At 33.2% G+C, this 21,677-nt stretch overlaps 1 protein-coding gene across 2 annotated transcripts in view; it reads right to left on the bottom strand.

Annotated features, from left to right (window-relative positions):
• LOC127706463 (uncharacterized) overlaps window positions 1–21,677 on the bottom strand; it is a 94,269-nt gene that overhangs the window by 5,911 nt on the left and 66,681 nt on the right. The window contains exons 11-14 of one of the 2 annotated variants that reach the window (XM_052211089.1): window positions 17,352–17,572; window positions 16,336–16,420; window positions 10,490–10,526; window positions 4,720–4,934 (exon numbers count right to left, since the gene is read on the bottom strand). In XM_052211089.1, coding sequence (XP_052067049.1) covers window positions 4,720–4,934; window positions 10,490–10,526; window positions 16,336–16,420; window positions 17,352–17,572 — 558 coding nt within the window. The remainder of the gene's footprint in view (window positions 1–4,719; window positions 4,935–10,489; window positions 10,527–16,335; window positions 16,421–17,351; window positions 17,573–21,677) is intronic. The other variant, XM_052211090.1, reaches the window with a different exon arrangement.

The following is a 21,677-nucleotide window of genomic DNA, read 5'->3' as shown; positions in this document are numbered from 1 at the left end:
ACATTGAGTTCTTGTTCAGTATTATCTCACTTCGTGTCAATAACGTTGATGAATCGGAATTAGAGAGAGGTTGATAAAGAGAAGAATTGAGATTTTGCTGTCCTAATTTGCCCATAAAAAGATTGGCATAAGACGGAGCAATCTGTGTTCCCATTGCTGTTCCATTAACCTGGAGGAAGTGTTCACCATTGAATGTGAAGTTATTGCATTTCAATACCAAAGTAAGAAGCTGGACTAGACATTCAGTTGGTGGGTGTAAGGTGTTGCGAGAGTTCAAGACTTCCCTACAGGCTTCAATACCATCGTCATGGGGGATGTTAGTATACAGAGAGGTCACATCGAGCGAGACAAGGATTGTTTCAGGTGGGAAAGGGTTCAAGGATTCTATTTTCGTACGATAGTGTGTTGTATCTTGTATATAGGATGGTATATTTTTTTCATGTGGTCTGAAATGAAAGTCAATGAATTTTGATATTTTCTCAGTAGGGTGGTCATTGGTAGAAACAATTGGTCTACTTGATTATTGACTTTGTGTATTTTGGGCAGAAGATAGAAACACCCCGGCTTTCATTTTTCAGGTTTAAGATATTCAAATGTGTCTTCATCAATATGACCCTGTTCACAAATGATTTTCAAGTTAGTGGTGACCTCTTTTTTGAATTGAGGGGTTGGGTCAGAGTCTTAATTTTTTATAAAATCTTTCATCAGAAAGTTGACTTTATATATATATAAAATGTCATGGCTCCGTTTTATTGATGATATTGACATGAAATGGAACGATACTGCAGAACATTTACAAGATTTCTAAGATCATTGTAATCAGTTCCATCATTCAATTAAATTTTCATCTGAATTTTCAAGCGAGAAAATTGCTTTTCTCGACACCACCACATTTGTAAACTAGAGGCTCTCAAGAGCCTGTGTCTCTCACCCGATTCTACTTTGGTTTTGGAAATCATGTAAAAATAGATTAAAATCATAACAGATACCCTAATAATGAGTGAGGCCAAATTTGGTTTAATATTGGTCCTGTAATTTAATAAAAAATCCTGGTGGCCATCTTGAACAGTAAATCGGCAACAAAGTAGCAACACTTCATCAGCAACTCATAAGAAACATTTATGCCATATTTTGGTTTCATTCCATTCAGTGCACCTCTTGAAGAAGCATTTGTTTGTATTTCCCATAGGGTCTTATGTTAAAGGAAGTCCCCCCATTGGCGGCCATCATGGATGAAGGATCAGCTTCAAAGTAACAAAACTTAGTCAGCACCTCATAAGGAACATTCATGCCATGTTTGGTTTCAATCCATTCAGTATGTGGTTCTCTAAAAGAAGACATTTGTATGTTTTGTCCATAGGGTCCTTTGTTAAACATTGTCCCCATCTGGCGGCCATCATGGATGAAGGATCAGCTTCAAAGTAACACCACTTGGTCAGCACCTCAAAAGGAACATGCATGCCATTTTTGGTTTCATTCCATTCAGTGGTTCTCTAAAAGAAAACATTTGTATGTATTTCCCATAGGGTCCAATGTTAAACTAGGTCCCCCGCTGGCGGCCATCTTGGATAATGGACCAGCTTCAAAGTAACAACACATGGTCAGCACCTCATAAGGAACATTCATGCCATGTTTGGTTTCATTCCATTCAGTGTTTCTCTAAAAGAAGACATTTGTATGTATTTCCCGTAGGGTCCTATGTTAAACTAAGTCCCCCGCTGGCGGCCATCTTTGATGATGGATCCGCTACAAAGTAAGAACACTTGGTCAGCACCTCATAAGGAACATTCATGCCATGTTTGGTTTCATTCCATTCAGTGGTTCTCTAGAGGAGTTCAAAATGTAAAAAGTTAACGACGACGACGGACGACGCCGGACGACGACGGACGACGGACGCCAAGTGATGAGAAAAGATCACTTGGCACTGGGCCAGGTAAGCTAAAAACGGGGTCATGACAACTGATCTCCACACAAAGATAACTAATAAACACCAGTTCCTTTCTCCAAAAAGTTGTCACCCGAAACACTGCTCCAGGAGCATACCTTACAGTCAAGCCATCAGACTAAAGCGAATTTGCTCCTCGGAATCCAAACTCAACTATCGTTTGGGACAACTAAAAAAACAACTAAAATCAAGAGGATACTATAGCAAAAACATCACTGACGCTTTTGATAAAGCCCAAGAAAAAGATCGAGATATCCTCGGAATACAAAGATAAGACGACCCGCGCAGATCGAATTCCGTTTGTTGTCACCTTCCATCCCGATTTGACAAATATTTCATCTACTATCCGCAAGCACTGGCGTCTTATCGAAAATGACTCTTCCTTAAAACAAATTTTTCCATCACCTCCTGTTATTGCCTATCGCAGACCCAAAAATCTCAAAGACATACTTGTCACATCTAAAGTAAAGAAACAAGAGACTTCTAAAATTGGGTGTTACAAACAATGCGGAAGAACCAATTGTAAGTGCTGTAAAGTCGCCAACACTGACCACTCATTCAGGGGCACAGTAACAAAGCAGCGATACAACATCTATGTTACATCTAATTGCAAAACGGAAAATAGTATTTATATTCTTACTTGTGGAACTTGCAAGCTGCAGTATGTTGGTGAAACAGAAACGAAATTCAACATCAGACTTAACAATCATCGGTCTTTTTATACAAAAGGAAGAAACTGTCCAATTACGAGACACCTCTTAAGAACAGGGCAAACTTTTGACATCAGCTACGTACTCTCGAACCTGATGGACTTAATGAGAGAGATTAAAAACAGTTCTACCCAAAACCAAAGGAATGAATCCTGAACTTCATTCTATTTAACTAAAACAACTATTTGTTTTGATTTAAGAATTGCTATGTACAATAAGCGGCAAAAATATTTTTCTAGACATTTAACATTGAGCTGCAAACATTTCTTTACAGCCTCTAACTTTTACCTGGTTGGCTGCACGCGCCTGATGAAGCTAATTTGTTTAGCGAAATATTGCATGAATAATATAAAATATAACAACTAATTTTATAACACTCATTAGTGTGTTAAAGTTACATTCTTAGGCACTTATATATATATAAAATTTAAAAATTGTTGAGTTAGATTGCTGACAAATAACAAATACATTGTGTATTAAATATTAATATAACATCTTCACACGCTTAAAAACACATGTCTTATGTCTATCTCTAGATTCGCCTTACGTGACAAGGTAAGACTACGACTATTGAAGTTATATTTTTATATAGCGGATGTGGTCGTGTGGTCTAGAGCGCTGGACATGAGGCTAAGCGATTGGTGCTGTAGTGTATCAAAGGTGTGAGTTCGAATCCCGTTGAGGGACAAAAATTTGTCAGCATAAAAGTCTAATTCTAACACTGTTGGGTGTAATTTTCAGACTTATATATATATATATATAATTCGTTTCAAATTTAGCCCAACAATGTTAGATCTGTAAATTTGCGTTAGCAAATTTTTGTTCTTCCCTTAGCGGAATTTACTCTGGCGTCTGTGATGTCGTGGCAACACCGTCTGCACCGTGTCCAGCGCCCTAGACCACATAGTTGTAAAACTATGTCTTGTTTTTCAGACGTCGACACAAAGTGCTATTGTTGGGGCTATTACCGCTTAGTATTTTTGAAACCATGGTCATTTTCAGAAAGTCTAAAATCTCAAAAATCAGAATATCGCAGCTTTATGTGTTTACTTTGATGTTTTACATCTTTTAACATTATTATGAAATATAAATATTTCTAACCATGAAATTTGTAACTTCGTTATGGTATCAGGCCACTTCTGGTGAACAGATACATGGAAATTTATCACACATCTCTCATATAATTACGGATATCCTTAAAGGCAAAGTCTTTTTTTACCCTTCATTGCGTACCAAAATATAAGTCTGATATCTTTGATGAATTTTTATTGACTTGCCCAGTATTTATGTATCTTAAAATATCGAATTGATAAATGTCTCGAGTCGGGGCACCATCAAAATAAATAAATCCATCCGTAGATGTAAACTCTTTAAGCCTACAGTTCAATCAAAAGTAAAAATTTGAAATAAAAACAAGGTTAATCATGACAAAAACCTTTATCGGTAGAGACAACGCCTACATTTAGAAATAACATATCACTAAAAGGAACTACAACTAAAACAAATGAAACCTAAATAACTAAAAACACATGTACTCTTCTCAAACAAAACAACCACACCACTGATCCAATATAGATATGAAGAAGAACGATTGAAATCGACACTACAAAGGTTTGAATGTGACCATAAAGAATCGGTTGACTGAACTGATGTGTCTGTCTTAACTCACTCAAGATACATGTTTTGCGGTCATAGATCTTTAGATTACAGGAGAGTCTTCTGATCTATATATTCGCTGATTATGTCCAATCGCCTATTGTGCCATTTTCACAGTAATCGGTCTTATTATATTTTGATGTCATGCAATTCCTTCAATTCTATTTTTTAATTGGATTTGTTTATTGCTTATATACAGAATTTCACACTGTTACTCGTTGTTCCAATGCCCCAAATAAAATCATTTTACCAAATAGACTGCTGATTTTATTCAAATGTTATATTTCAATTTTATTTAAAGCTACTCGCATGCATCACCCAATACCCATCAAATATTGGATTTATTTTAGGGAACACATTTTATGGTCATAAAACCTAAAGAAGTCTAAGTTAAGTGTTAAAGTATACCTGTTTTCGGATACATAAGATCCCAGTGTGCAGTAGTTATTTTCCGTACTTTTTCATCATATAAAATCCCCTGTTTTTCTATAAGAATTCTTTTCAGATCAAGTGGTGGAAATACAACATCAAATTTTACCCTAACAACCGGACAAGCCTCTCTGTGCAGCAAGTGGACAATACGCAGATACATAGACTCGTCTGTTGTGATAGTTTGTGGAACGCTAAAATGAAATAATATTTGTTTTTTTTTACATATATCTTTTTTCAATTTGTTTTTATAAATTATCAAATTTCAAAAGAGAATTATTTTACAATGATTATGTAATTTTTATTACAATAAACTATGAACAAGACATTTTTATTGCACAACGAAATAAATTTAAAAAAACATACAATGACAAAAATGGGAAAAGAAAAAAAGCAAATCACAAAATAACTAAAATACCTTTTTATATTTTAGCCATTTTAAAGCTTATAAAACGATTGTACTTGAAGCTTGCATTGACGATATAAACTGCACAGCTTAAACATGATAGTATAGTAAATATTTAATCAACAAGTTTTCCTAATCATATTCATAAATTGTGCAAAAAAATTGAAAATCTGCCGTGCTTTTATCAAAGAAATAACTCCACTGATGCTTCTGTCTCTTTTTAAGCCATCCAAGTTATCACTCTATCTACTTGTATATGTAAGACCACTGAGAGAATATCTATTCCATAGAAATCAAGACAACATTGTTGGAGGAAAGGATGGTTGTCCATTTAAATAAGAAAAAGAAAATAAACTACCAACATTATAAACTGGGTTTTCCGTTTAGAAAATGTTGAACAAAGAAAAACATCCTGGGAATTCAATGAACGCCATTGAGTAAGATAACGGGTGCATCGACAGGCTGCATTTTTTAAAAATCTATGCATCAACCATGCCAACTATTCTATTTTGTTTTAGATCTAACGGGTATTCTTCCACTGTTACTGAACAACCTTGGATACATATATATATTGGCAGTCAGCATAGTTTAAGAACATCCGTTGTGCGACCTGCTAGTCAAATGCGTTTTGTTAAAATATACTCTTTCAATTTTTTGGTCTTTTGGAAAATGTTGTTTGTGCTGTATCTAGACACCTATACCAAGAAATTTGTTTTGCATGCACACGTATAAAAATTGCGGTTTTTATGCAACGCAATCATAGGTTTGAACGTTGTTTTCAATTTAGACTTGTTTATATTTTTTCGTTTGGGCTTGTATTATATTTGCCTTCGGGTTTATATGATCCGTTCATCCTATTTCGACTCTTTCAAAATTCAAGAGTCTATCCTAAATTGAGGTAAATTATATGGCCTTCCAAATACCGTTTCGATTCCTAACATCACTGAAAAGACATTAATTGTCGAAATCCGGATATGGTGTACAAATATTTGCATCTCATGTTTGCGGTATACCATCTTTTCCCCAAGTTTATTGTTTTCTGTTTGGCAATAAATAAATAATAAGATCCATTTTGTTACATCTGGTGATCCGTTTATTTAGCAATCGCCATGGCAGCCAGAAGGGTTTAAGAACATCAACAATTAATGTCTCTTCATTGATGTTAGGAATCGAAACGGTATTTGGAAAGCCATACAATTTACTTCAATTTAGGATAGACTCTTGAATTTTGAGGAGTCAACATAGGATGAACGGATCATATAAACCCGAAGGCAAATATAATACAAGCCCAAAAGAAAAAATATAAACAAGTCTAAATTGAAAACAACGTTCAAACCTATGATTGAGTTGGAAAAAAACTGCAATTTTTATACGTGTGCATGCAAAACAAATTTCTTGTTAGAGGGGTCTAAATACAGCACAAACAAGATTTTCACATATATATATATATATATATCGAGTACTAAGATTCATAAAATGATTGTTTCTAATTTGTTAAAGATTATAAAATTGAGAATGGAAATGGGGAATGTGTCAAAGAGACAACAACCCGACCACAGAACAGACAACAGCAGAAGGCCACCAACAGGTCTTCAATGCAGCGAGAAATTCCCGCACCCGGAGGCGTCCTTCAGCTGGCCCCTAAACAAATATATATACTAGTTCAGTGATAATGAACGCCATACTAAACTCCAAATTGTACACAAGAAACTAAAATTAAAAATAATACAAGACTAACAAAGGCTAGAGGCTCCTGACTTGGGACAGGCGCAAAAATGCGGCGGGGTTAAACATGTTTATGAGATCTCAACCCTCCCCCTATACCTCTAGCCAATGTAGAAAAGTAAACGCATAACAATACGCACATTAAAATTCAGTTCAAGAGAAGTCCGAGTCTGATGTCAGAAGATGTAACCAAAGAAAATAAACAAAATGACAATAATACATAAATAACAACAGACTACTAGCAGTTAACTGACATGCCAGCTCCAGACTTCAATTAAACTGATTGAAAGATTATGTCTTCATCATATGAATATCAGGCACAATCCTTCCCGTTAGGGGTTTAGTATCATACCATCATAACATATATGAGAAGAACATAACCCGTGTCATGCCAACAACTGGTTTTTAAATAAATGTGTTTAGTGCAGATGCAAAGACCCTATAAGTGAATCAATATCAACGCCAAAATATGCAATCTTTAATGACCTGACAACAGTATCGTAACTATATCCCTTCTTAATAAGTCTATTTAAAGGTTTTGTTAGTTTCAGAGGTGAATACTGACATTTTTGTGCTTTATAAAGAATATTTCCATAAAAAATTGGATGTGAAATACCTGAACGTATAAGAAGTCTGCATGTTGAGCTATATTTACGAATGATGTCCTTATACCGATGATAAAATTTAGTAAATGTTTTGACTAGTTTGTGATATCGAAAACCCTGGTGTAATAATTTTTCAGTAATACATACATTTCTCTCGTTAAAATCTAAAACATTGTTACATACACGAGCGAATCGTACAAGTTGAGATATATAAACACCGTAAGATGGTGACAAGGGAACGTCACCATCTAAAAATGGATAATTAACGATAGGAAATGAAAAATCATCTCTTTTATCATATATTTTAGTATTAAGCTTTCCGTTAATGATATAGATATCAAGATCGAGGAAAGGGCAGTGGTCATTGTTAGTATTAGCTTTATTTAAAGTAAGTTCAACAGGATAAATTTCTTTAGTATACACACTGAAGTCGTCATTATTGAGAGCCAAAATATCATCCAAATATCTAAAAGTATTATTAAATTTGTGTATCAGATGTTGTTTCGATGGGTCTTTACTGATTTTTGTCATAAATTGTAACTCATAGCAATACAAAAAAAGGTCCGCAATAAGTGGTGCACAGTTAGTCCCCATTGGAATTCCGATAACCTGACGATATACGGAATCTCCAAAGCGAACAAAAATGTTATCTAGTAAAAATTCAAGGGCATATATAGTATCAAAGCATGTCCAATTGACATAGTTTTTTTGTTTATTGCTACTAAAAAATGACCTAAAAGAGTTTGAACATATATATTCACATTCTGACTTTTTAAATGCCCATTTAATTAGGTGTGTGAATTTTTTCTTAATGAGAATGTGAGGCAATGTGGTATATAGGGTAGAAAAATCAAAACTTTGAACAGATTCAAAATCACCAATATATGCATGCAATTTATCAAGTACTTCCAACGAGTTCTTGACACTCCAAAAGTAATTAATTCCACTATTTTCGAAGGCCTTATTTGAACAATTTATTATCAGGTTTTTGATTGTACCAAGTGTACTGGTAAGAAGAATAGACAATTTAGTAGTGGAACAATGGCTTGAAGGATTGTTTTGGGCTTTTGTTTTATATTTATGGATGAATGTATTTGATACATGTGAGTACCTACAAGTAAAAAAAGAATTGAATATCTATCATGTTTATATATTAATGACAATATCTCAAAATGAAGCTGTTTTGATTATTTTCCTTAAATGTATTGTGAAGACGTAAGGCAAATATCGAGACAAATAAATAAATATATCAATACTGACATCAGACAGATTAACTTTATGATAACATAAATATAAATATTCGATATTTTTTCATACTTTTTTATTTCGAAATAAAAGGACCAAAATAGTGTACATGTAAATAAGAGTTGAACGTACACAATCTTTTTGAAAAAAAGTAAATTAACAAAAATACCGAACTCCAAGGAAAATTCAAATCGGAAAGTCCCTTATCAAATGGCAAAATCAAAAGCTCAAACACATCAAACGAATGGAAAACAACTGTCATATTCCTGACTTGGTACAGACATTTCCTTATGTAGAAAATGCTGGATTAAACCTGGTTTTATAGCTAGCTAAACCTCTCACTTGAATGAAAGTCGCTTAAAATTCCAGAGACTGTCCTAGTACAAGTATGTTGGAAATGTGGTTTATACAAATTTTTTAATAAATATAAGATACATCCACATTTTTCTATGAGTTTATAATTAATTTGGCTATACGTTCATCAGTTATATGTGTATATGTCTGTTAGATGACTGCTTAGCTTTATGTGGCTTATATTACATCTATATTTCCTTGTTTGTACTAGACCGACACGCTGAATTAGTTTTAACGTCATATCATATAAGATAACACTCGCAGAAAGACATGTCACCCTACCCAATCTACGCCTTTGTGCAATGTGCTTTGCGGAAAAGAAAGAAATACTTATACTAGAGTGATTGATATGACGCAGCCACAGATGGAATCATTGACCCACCGCATTTGATGCGAGCATGTCAAAATAAGAGAAAGGTGAATACATTTTATTGCTACTTAGGTCACAATAGTGGTCTATTTTATCTGTTATCTGGGTTTATTTCTGCATTTACTTACTTAATAAAAAGAAGGAGAATAAGGTCGTTTTTGAATCCTTCAACCCAAAAATCAAAAACGACAAGAAATTTGAAATAGTTTATCCTTCAGATGTTAACACTACATTATTCTATCAGATAGTAATATCAATACGTGTATCATTACGGATTTTTTCATTCACATTTATTTGCACACTTCAAACTTCCTTCACAAAAAAAACCCCTACAAAATTGCAAAACTACTTAATTTAAGAAGTAACCAAATATGTTTTACCTCTGACCTCAATACAAGTTTTGTTCGTTATAAAATATTTGCTTTTTAGATTTCGAAATAGCAAATATTGGGGGATGGTAGTTTGACAATAGTTATAGGTTTGAATCACGTTTGTTCAATTGATTTATTTTGAAATGAAAGTAAAATAAATACTACTAAATAACAGTACTAATTTAGTTTCAATTAAGATACAATAAATTAGAAAAAACAATCACATGTTTGTTACAACTGTTTTCTTTTTTGAAGGTGCTGATTATAATTTTTAATTACTCATTGTAAATTCTTATTTCATTCAGCTTCATGTACATAATTCAGAATTAATGCTTTTGACTAAAATACAACCAGACTATTCAACCGATATATATTAGCTATACGTAAGTTCACTTACGTAGTCAATTAATTTAACTTATAACAACGTCCCCATACTCTCTCCCTAAAACACCTCGTTTTCCCTAAAAACAACCCACAGAAATCATACATTCTACCAGAGTCTAATGTGCGCCATTAGCTGCTACTATGTATATCATTTGTTTTATAAAGCATTGAACATTGTTGCTGTTTCGGCCAAAACCTTTAACATTTTCCGTGCATACTCATATCTCTAATATTTCGTGAATGGAAACACAGTGTAAACCGTTAAATTTCTTAACAAAACTTAAAATACCTGTTTCTTCCTACTTCAGAATCTTTGACTATTGATGCTGAAAAATACAGGTGAATTGTTTTTAATCAAGGACGATAGACTTCTTCGTATATATTATAGTGTATTTAGTGTTTATTTGCCCAACATATGTACCTTAAAAAAGGTTTGTATAAAATTTATGTTTTCTGTATACAATTGTATTTACAGCGGTTTATCGGAATAAATATATATAAAAATGTGATATGATTGCCAATGAGACAACTCATCACCTGAGACAAAATGACGTAGAAGAAAGCAACTATAAGCACCGTGCGGTCTTAATAACACTGACAGAAATCCAACCTGCATAGTAAGCTATCAAAGGCCCCGCCCGATCTGACAAATGTAAAACAATTCAAATGAGAAACAAATCTACACTAGAGACCAAATAACTATAGGTCACGGTAAAGGTCATTAATTAATTCATCTTTAATACAATAAATGTCCTGTAATTAAATGTAAGAAATTGAATCTCAAACAGTGTAACAAAAATAAACTCATAAAAGATCCTAGGTTTGTAACTTTTTACGCTAGACGCGTGTTTTGTCTACAAAAGACTCATCAAAGAAAATCACTAGCATTATGACAAGACGAGAAACCGCTGTGTGTATCCAACAATGAAACTATTTGCTGTATTTCAACATTGTTGTATGATATTTTGTGATTTTATTTTTCACTATGCATATTTGTGAAACGATATGCTATGAGAAAAATATTTATCTAGTGACCTTTATGTAGACATACTTGTTGACCAGTATATCAAGAAGGCCGATATCATTTCTGTACTTGAAAAGGTTAATATCATTAAGTATTAAGTAACACATATATAAACATATATATTATTTAGAACAAGGTAATACCACGTCACATGATATTTGATTTTTTAAAACACAAAGTATAAATATTACAAACTATAATTTTGTCCCTATTGGTGACAATAGTAAAATTTTCTGGATAAAGACTTTAGAAAGTTGAACTGTAGGACGAAATCTTGTTAGAACGAAAGAACAACCACTGATCCAAATATTCTTCATTTTAAAAAGCATGTCTCATCACAGACTAGAATAAAATGCTCCGCTGGGTGCAGCTTGATGCGACCGCAGAGGTCGAACTCTGAACAGTGGGGAAAGTATGGACACAACATTCAAGCTTGATACAGCACTGAATTTGGATTGTGATTAAATATTTGACACAGCATAGGTTTCTGACACAGAATGAATGTGGTCTAAGAACTTAAATGTTTTTAATTTACCAATTCAAACCATATCATTATTATTTGCTTTTATATATAAATCAGAAATAACCAATTTAAAATGGAAAATTTTAAAGAAAAAAAAAAGGAAAAAAATGAAAAAAAAATCCCCCCCAAATTTTTTGAACCCCCTTATGATTCATCACCCCCAAACTCAATCCCAGCCTTCCCTTTGTGGTATGGTACCTTGTAGTACAATTTCAGAGAGATCCATACACTTGAACACAAGTTATTGTCTGGAAACTAGAACAATGCTTGTTTTTGGCCCTTTTTGGCCCCAAATTCCTAAACGTTTAGGGCAATTACCCCAAAACTCAAACCCAGCTTTCCTTTTGTGATATGGAACCTTGTAGTACAATTTCATGAAGATCCATACACTAACACACAAGTTATTGTCCTGAAACTAGAAAAATGCTTGTTTTTTGCCCCTTTGTCCTAAAATTTTGAGGCAATTACCCCAAAAATCAATTCCAGCCTTCCCTTTATGGTATGGTACCTTGCAGTACAATTTCAGAGAGATCCATACACTTGAACACAAGTTGTTGTCTGGAAACTAGAAAAATGCTTATTTTTGGCCCCTTACTCCTAATCGTTTTGGGCAATTACCCCCAAACTCAATTCCAGCTTTTCCTTTGTTATATGGAACCTTGTAGTACAATTTCAGAAAGATCCATACACTTACACACAAGTTATTGTCATGAAACTAGAAAAATGCTTGTTTTTTGCCCCTTTTTTTGCCCCCAATTCCTAAAATTTTGAGGCAATTACCCCCAAAAATCAATCCCAGCATTCCCTTTGTGATATGGAACCTTTTGGTACAATGTCAGAGAGATCCATACACTAACACACAAGTTATGTCTGGAAGTTACAAAAATGCTTTTTTTTCCCCCTTTTTAACCTCTAATTCCTTAACTGTTGGTACCATAACCCCCAAAATCAATCCCGACCTTCCTTTTGTGGTATTGAACCTTATGGTAAAAATTTCATAGAGATCCATTCACTTAAACTAAAGTTAGAGTGCGAAAACCAATCTGTCTTCGGACGACGACGACGACAACGACGAGACGACGCCAACGTCATACCAATATACGACCGAAAAATTTTTTTGCGGTCGTATAAAAATACTTCTTATTTCCTTTAGGGCAATGGAAAATATACCATTCATCATTTGGTATATGGAAGAGTCCACGAGGTGTCTAGGTATATAAATATTGGGTGCACACAACGACCAATCAATATAAGCCACACATTTACTCTTAATTGTTAATGTCATGCTATCTCCATTTAATTGGCTGCAACCCTGTGTCTCAAAAAGAGGCGGAAGATACCAAAGGGACATTCAAAACTCATAAGTCGAAGAAAAACTGCCATCACCACGACAAAAACTGAAAGACGATGAAAAGTCACATAACACTAAGGAGAAAACAAAGACTGAGCAACACAAACCCCACCAAAACTGAGGGTGATCTTAAGATCTCCAGCAGGACTAGTGGAACCGTCATGTTGATCTTTATAATAAATATAATTGTTTTTTCATAACCTATATTAGACAGACACCGGGATATATATAGCTATCCGTTTTGTTATTATTGGAGTATTTTCCATTTGTTTATTGACAATGACTACATGTAGTTGATCGGTCATAGAGCATTAAATTATTTATTGGTCATAATTGGCTTGGAACTAGCTTTCAGTAACTTAATATTTCGGTGCATTGCGTATATTGTTTTTATTTTAGTTATTTTTGTAAATGGTACCGATCTTTTGAGTTAAGCTAATTGCAACTGAGTTTTACAGTTTGTTCTTATTTTGTGTGACCACTGTTACATGTTAGGGGAGGGTTGATGAATCACAAACATGTTTAACAAAGTCACATTCTTTATGTGCTTGTCCAAAGTCAAGAGCCTGTAGTTCAGTAGTTGACGTTGTTTCATGTCTGTCATATTTGTTTTTCGTAAATTGTATTGTTAGGAATTAGGCCCTTTATTTTTTTTTTCCGTTTGAATTGTTTCATATTTGTCATGTCGGGGACTTTTAAACGGTATGGATTTGTTTTTATTGTTGAGGTCGTTTGGTAGCCTATTATTGCTTCCATTCACTTCGTTTGATCTCTGGTGGAGAGTTGTTTGATTGGCAAACTCATCTCCTTATTTCAATACTGTTCACTTCTCGGGATGTAACAACTGTTACAAATTAACAGTGTTAGTAATTAGGAGGCAGCACTAGTGTATTTAAAGATTTGAACACATACATTTCTCTGGTAATTTATAAGCAGTACCAGTTAACAGATATTTCTGTTCATCAAATACAAGTTCCTGTCCGCATGTTTTCAAACACAATATTGATATTTCATTATTAAATATGTCAAACTATCCAATCAAAACTACTAGTAATCAAAATGAAAATTATACGATATAGTTTTTAGAATTCAAATTGCGAAGTAGTTCCGTTTGATGCGCATTTCAATCAGTTGTCATAAAATAAAACTAGTGAGTTTAGTCTGCTGGTATTATTACGATTAAATGAGTAACCCATTCACTACTTGTTCTGATGTTGTGTTGTTACACCACCATCGTAGGGAGCGTTTATGGTTCACAGACATGTTAGACTGCATCACAGTATGTATGTGCCTGTCCTTATCCAAAAACCTGTTATCTAGTGTTCGCTTGTTGCCGACTGTCATATTTGATTTTCGTTTATTGTTGTAGTATAAATCTGGTCGTTGATTTTCCCTTTTGAATTGTTCTACTTATCGCATAGGGGTCTTTCTATAGCTTACTATTTTATAACTTATTATACGATATAGGTTTTTGTTCATTGTCATATGCCATGCAGTGACATGTCATAATCAGTCACATATTTTTTTGCCTTTTGTTTATGGGCAATAGCCTTTTTTCTTTTTAAAATCATACCACACCCCTTTATTTTTATAGTAAATTCTTGACAATAATGAGGGCAAAATATGTATATTATCATGATTAAACAAGATGTTTATATATATATATATATATACAGCAGAAACAACAATTTCCAAAAGAACGAAAAAGTCTATTTTAACAAAACGCATTTGACTAAAAGGTCGAACAACTGATGTTCTTAAACCCTGCTGACTGCCATTGGCGATTGCCAAATAAATTGATCACCAGATCTAACAAATGAATCTTAATATTAATTTAATACCAAACAAAAAACAATAAACTTGTGGAAAAGATGGTATACAACACAAACATGAGGTGCAAATATTTGTACACCATATCCGGATTTCGACAATTAATGTCTCTTCAGTGATGTTAGGGATCGAAACGGTATTTGGAAGGCCCTATAGTTTACCTCAATTTAGGATAGACACTTGAATTTTAAAGAGTCGAAATAGGATGAACGTATCATATAAACCCGAAGGAAAATATAATACAAGCCCAAACGAAAAAATATAAAAAGTCTAAATTGAAAATAACGTTCAAACCTATGATTGCGTTGGATAAAAACCGCAATTTGTATACGTATGCATGTAATACAAATTTCTTGGTAGAGGGGTCTAAATACAGCACAAACAACAATTTCCAAAAGAACAAGTTTATTGTTTTCTGTTTGGTATTAAATTAATATTAAGATCCTTTTGTTAGATCTGGTGATCAATTTATTTGGCAATCGCCAATGGTAGTCAGCAGGGTTTAAGAACATCAGATATTCGACCTGTTAGTCAAATGCGTTTTGGTAAAATAGACTTTTTCACTTTTTTGTTCTTTTGGAAATTGTTGTTTGTGCTATATTTAGACCCCTTTGGGTTTATATGATCCGTTCATCCTATTCCGACTCTTTAAAATTCAAGAGTCTATCCTAAATTGAGGTAAACTATAGGGCCTTCCAAATACCGTTTCGATCCCTAACATCACTGAAGAGACATTAATTGTCGAAATCCGGATATGGTGTACAAATTTTTGCACCTCATGTTTGTGTTGTATACCATCTTTTCCACAAGTTTATTGTTTTCTGTTTGGTATTAAATTAATATTAAGATCCATTTGTTAGATCTGGTGATCAATTTATTTGGCAATCGCCAATGGCAGTCAGCAGGGTTTAAGAACATCATTTGTTTGACCTGTTAGTCAAATGCGTTTTGTTAAAATGTTCTTTTGGAAATTGTTGTTTGTGCTGTATTTAGACCCCTCTACCAAGAAATTTGTATTACATGCACACGTATAAAAATTGCGGTTTTTATCCAACGCAATATATATATAAAAAGTCTAAATTGAAAACAACGTTCAAACCTATGATTGCGTTGGATAAAAACCGCAAATTTTATACGTGTGCATGCAAAACAAATTTCTTGGTAGAGGTGTCTTAATACAGCACAAACAACATTTTCCAATATATATATATCAATTTACATGTTTACATTACTTTAAACTTTATTGTGTGTTACTTTCAATATTTTACTTAAAAGTTTTTTTTTATTTTATTTTTTGTTCATACCTTTTTGTAATAGTTTTAAGAACAATTTTCTGAAATTTAAATTCATTAAATTTTATTTGCTTATTTGGGCAACATGAAAATCCAATAACAAGTGGTTTCATACCAAGTATTTTCTTCGCCAAGGGATCGTTTTCATCTATTGCATCTTGGGAGTTCTCTTCTGTAATTTTACGTAGCCTTACGACAACCTGTAATTTAACTTTATTTATAATACAAGTATACCTACATATAAAAGTCAGGTATAACCCTCTATAATTGCTGTAATACTGTGCGCTTTACTTTCACGAAACCGTTAATGTTTATATTTACGTTTCTTTATTACGTCCCCTCCGAGGCGGAGGGGACATTAAGTGTCACACTTGTCCATCTGTCCGTACGTACGTACGTCCCAAAATTAGATTCCGTTCTCTAACTTTAGTTTGCCTCAATCAAATGTTATGAATAATAAAGGCAACAGTAGTTTGCCGCTGTTCAGAAGTCATAAATCGATTAAGAGAAAACAAATTCGGGTTACAAACTAAAACCGAGGGAAACGGTTTTTATTATCAAGTCATGTTAAGTCTTTAAGTTAATTTTCAGATTGGTCTACTTTGGTATATTCAGTTATGTTTACGCAATTCGCTTGCAGTCGAATAAGATCGGTTCAGTCTATATTCAGGCTGTTCTTTTTTGCTATTTACCTTTACCTGTACAGAACAATAACATACTGCATTTTTCTAACAAGCTACTGAACAGTATTAGATTAACAGCAACTCAAACGTCTGAACGTCACTGAATTTACAACATGAAATTATCTAAAAAGGAGAGGCGAAAAATACTAAAGGGATATTTAAATTCACATGGCAAAAAACGAAACACGGCAAAAAGACAAAATTAACTTAAACTGTTAACAAGACTTAACGTTTTTTAGGTTCAGACTTTTCAGATGTTGTTAAGATCAAAATGACTGTTTAAGACTAACATCCGTTTAATAGTGCAAAATATCACACGGTGAAAATATATTACTCCACCTTAAATTCTGAAATGAATGTGTTCGATCGTGACAAAAAAGGCGAAACTTCTTACGGTGTTTTTGATAGGTGGAAATCATACCATGTACAAATTGTAAATAATGCATACCTGGCAGATATCATTCCAGTAACTAGTAAATTCATTTTCAGAGAAACTCCCATGGTTATGTATAACTTTATTCCGATAATACTTCAGTCTGGATAAGTCAGCACCTATACTCTCATTCCTTTCTTTTGGAAGAATATCTACTATGTCAATCTGGGTAAAATTTCTGATAAGAAATATCATAAGTCTGAGGCCAAATTTTTCTGATGATGGGTAAGGATTTCCTACGAATATTAAAAAAAATCAACTTAATCAAACCTCAAATTTCCATAATAAACAAAAACTTCAATAAGATCAGATGATGTGTTAAATGCATTTAACCGATGTACCTGTCATATACAACATTTATGGCTTGTCTCTTTATTTGAAAAATAAAATAATGGACAACAGTAACTAACAAGTGTACCTTTCTTATCGTAAACCACGTGTAGACGGTATAAATATTAATTTGCTGGACGTCAGTATGATGTTTATACTACATAAAAGTCTCGTAGCTTAATATTGGCTTTGCCGCAACAGATTTAAGCATTGTGTTAAATTTGATAGGTTAATAACTTGATAAATCTAGAACGTGTAAGCAATTATGTTGCCTACGTCGTATTAAAATCATGACAGTAAGTTATGCGAACATTGACAGTATTTAGTGTTTACTCAATATTACATATGGTGCAGCATTCTTTTTTTTCATTGCTTATTTCGATCACGTGGTTCAAATAGTATTACATGTACCTGAAACCTTGTTTCTATTTTAAGTATATGGACGCTATGTTTCTATTTATATAAAATAATATAATATATAAAAGAAATAGCTGATCTGAAACGTACACCATCTACTTACCACTATACATCATGTACTATGTTACAACCCTAGATAAAGCCGACGAGGAAAGGCATTACATCGACCACCAAAAGCTATATCTAATATGTAGCCTAGGTGGTCGAGTGGTGTAGGGCGCTGGACACAGTGCAGGCGGTGTTGCCACGATGTCACAGAAGCAAGTGTTCGATTCCCGCTGAGGGAAGAACAAAAAGTTGCTAACGAAAATTTGAAGATCTATCATCGTTGGGCTAAATTTGAGACGAATTATATATATGTTATGGTGTTATCCCTGTATAACCACGTGTTATCCGATGGAGAATGTCAGCCATAAAGTTGTCACATGTTTAGACGTGTATGATAAAATTACAATTTGATGTGGCGGCATGGCAATCAACATTATCATCCTTTACGACAGACAAACTAGCTGATCTGAAAAGTACACCATTTTCTTGCCACTATACATCATGTACTGTGTAACAAACCTAGATAAAGCCGACGAGGAAAAACATTACATCGACCATCGAAAGCCATATTTTTATGTAGCCTATATTAAGGTGGTCGAGTGGTGTAGGGCGCTTAACACGGTCTAGGCGGTGTTGCCACGATGTCACAGAAGCAACGTTTAGAATCCCGCTGAGGGAAGAAACTGCAAATTTGAAGATCTAACATTGTTGGGCTAAATTTGAGACGAATTATATACATATATATATGTATATGTAGGACTCTGAACCGCGATGGTACTCCGAACCGCGATGGTCACGCTGAAGTGCGATGGTCCGCGCTGAAGTACGTTGGTTAACACGTTGAAGTGTGATAGTGACATTGTGACGCTAACTTGTTGATAGCTACGCTGAAGTGCGATGGTCTAACTGGGACGTTGGTGTTGATTGTTACGATGAAGTGCGACGGTGTATACTAGCTACATCAATTTATCTGATGCGGTAACTGTATCTGTATCTGTTATATAAATTCTGCCAATGAAGGCACACCTCTTTCGAGTATTGTAGTTCACATCATGAATAAAAATCTCTTCCACCAATATCACTGTACACTATTTACACCATATTCTTGACGTTAAAATTAGGCTTAATGTCATTTTAAGCTGCACCAACACTTTAAATACTTTAAAATTTAAAATATCTATCTAAAGATATCACTGTTTAAGAGTAGACAACCATCAATCACTTAAGAGTTTATATAAAGTAAGTATCTACTTTTTCTTCTTTTTCTTTATATCATCTAATTGCAACAGTCTATACCTTTCACAATGGAGATTATAACATAATCGTCTACATTTTGGATCTATTAAGTTTTTTTTTCACTTTAAAAGCTTTTTCATTTCTAAACATTGTCAAGTAAGCAAATGGATCTATAATCAGTTGTAAAATGTCAAATTGTTCATCTTTCATATCAAAAATAGCCAACTCTTTACTACAGGAATTAACTAAATCTTCCAAAATCGGTTTTCTTGTATCTTCTAGACTTTTGCATGTTAATAAAAAATGTGGTAAAGTTTCTTTTGTTTCATTACACAATTTACATATAGACAGTTCTGAATTATTTATAAACTTGGCTCTAACTGCTTGTAGAATGTAACTTCCAGTAGCTATTTTCAATTTTGTAGGAATTCTGATAATTTCTCTTGAATTCATAGTGTTTGTATTAGTAATAGGATGACAACGTCCTGGTGTATATATCAATGATAAATATTTTAAACTGGTATAAAGTTTTGCTTGATTCATTATCTTCTCAGTCCAGAATTTATGAATTTTGGAAGTTATTTCACTTTTCCATTGATATTTAGAAATTGGATTGACTAAATATTGTCCATGATCATTCAATTCAAATTTCAAAAGTTTTTTTCTCAGTAAACTAAACCAACTTTTACTATTAATAGATTTTACATTTAATTGCCTTTCCGCTAGTTGCCATTCAATAGAACTTTTTTCTTGTCTAGTAATATTTTCATAAAAAGTAAAAATTTTAACATTTACAGGTAACATCCCGGAAATTATATATATAGGAGGATCAGCTACTGTTTTTGGTAAAAATAACAATTGTTTCAAACATTTTTAAACTGGATATTTAAAGTTTCTAAACATCTTCCTCTTGGGATTACTATTTCCAATCCATATAACATTATTGGTATTATATAAGTATTCATAATTGACATTAAGGTTTGTGGATCTAATCCATAAAGTCCATAAAGTCCAACCCCCATTAAACTATAAAGTGTTCTTCTTGCTTTCTTTAAATTCTCATCTATTGTTGCTTTACATGAATCATCGTCTGTACGACAAATTCCTATATGTGTTGCTTTATTAGAAGTTGGAAGAATCGAATTGCCTAAAATTTTCATTAACTTTCTCATGTTGACGTGACTTAGACTGTATAACACAACTTTTTGCTGGTTGTAGTAAATATGCCTCACGTTTACTAAAATCAAAGGCCATATTAATTAAAATTTGTGTTTCATACGGACAATTGCTAAGTATGGCTAAATCATCTGCGCAAGTTGGAGCACGACAAGAAATTGATCCAATTTTCCCTCCATATCCTGAATCAGCTAAAATGTCTAAAAGTGTATTTATATAGATTTTATACAAGTCTGCACTAAGAGTCCCACCTTGTCTTACGCCTTGCTCTATTCTAAAAATGTCTGATATTTGGTTATTCCATTTTACATAGGAAACAGCATTTTTATATAAATTATCAATAATCAAAATAGATTGTTCTGGAATTTCATTTGATATAATCTTCTTATAAGCCCTGCATGTTTTACTGCATCAAATGCTGACTTTGCATCAAGCATAGTAATTATTGTTTGATCATTTAACTCAACACATTCTTTATGAAAGTCTTCTATAATAAAAGAGCAGTTTAATGGTGCTGTTCTTCTAGTGAACCCCGTTGTAATGGATTTTGATATTTTATAATGTCAGGATTAATTCTGATCTTTAAAACAGCCTCAATGAGTTTAGATAATGTTGGAGTAATTGTTATTTCACGATAATTTTTACTGTCTTTACAGCTTTCCGTATTCCTAAAAAGCGGAATTACAATCCCTAATTTCTTTTCGTCTGGTATATAACAAAGTCTAAAAGTACTATCCAAAAGTTCTTTAAGATGATAAATAAGAGATTGTCCACCATATAATAAATTTTCAGTTGAAATTCCAAATATATCTGGTGATTTATTTAAATTTAATAACTTCAAAGCTTCTTCTATTACATTTTCAGTAATACTTTGGTGTTGAAACATATACCTCTACAAATGTCAATTATATCAATATATTCTTGTTCAACCTTTTGTTGATACTTGTTGTCAAAATGTTCATTCGTTAAATTTTCAAAATGGTGTTTCCGTCCAATTAGAATGTTGTCTTCTGTACTATACACTGTGTCACCTACAGATAGTTCATCTATATGATTACTTGATATTCCCCTCTGTTTTTTAATAAGTCTATAAAATGAATTTTTATTTTTAATATTTGCTTCCATTATCTTTTC

This window comes from Mytilus californianus, unplaced genomic scaffold (assembly GCF_021869535.1).
Source record: "Mytilus californianus isolate M0D057914Y unplaced genomic scaffold, xbMytCali1.0.p SCAF_6, whole genome shotgun sequence".
Classification (NCBI taxonomy): Eukaryota; Metazoa; Mollusca; class Bivalvia; order Mytilida; family Mytilidae; genus Mytilus; species Mytilus californianus.
The sequence above is the reverse complement of the archived record's forward strand: the minus strand, read 5'-3'. Positions and strand labels throughout refer to the sequence as shown.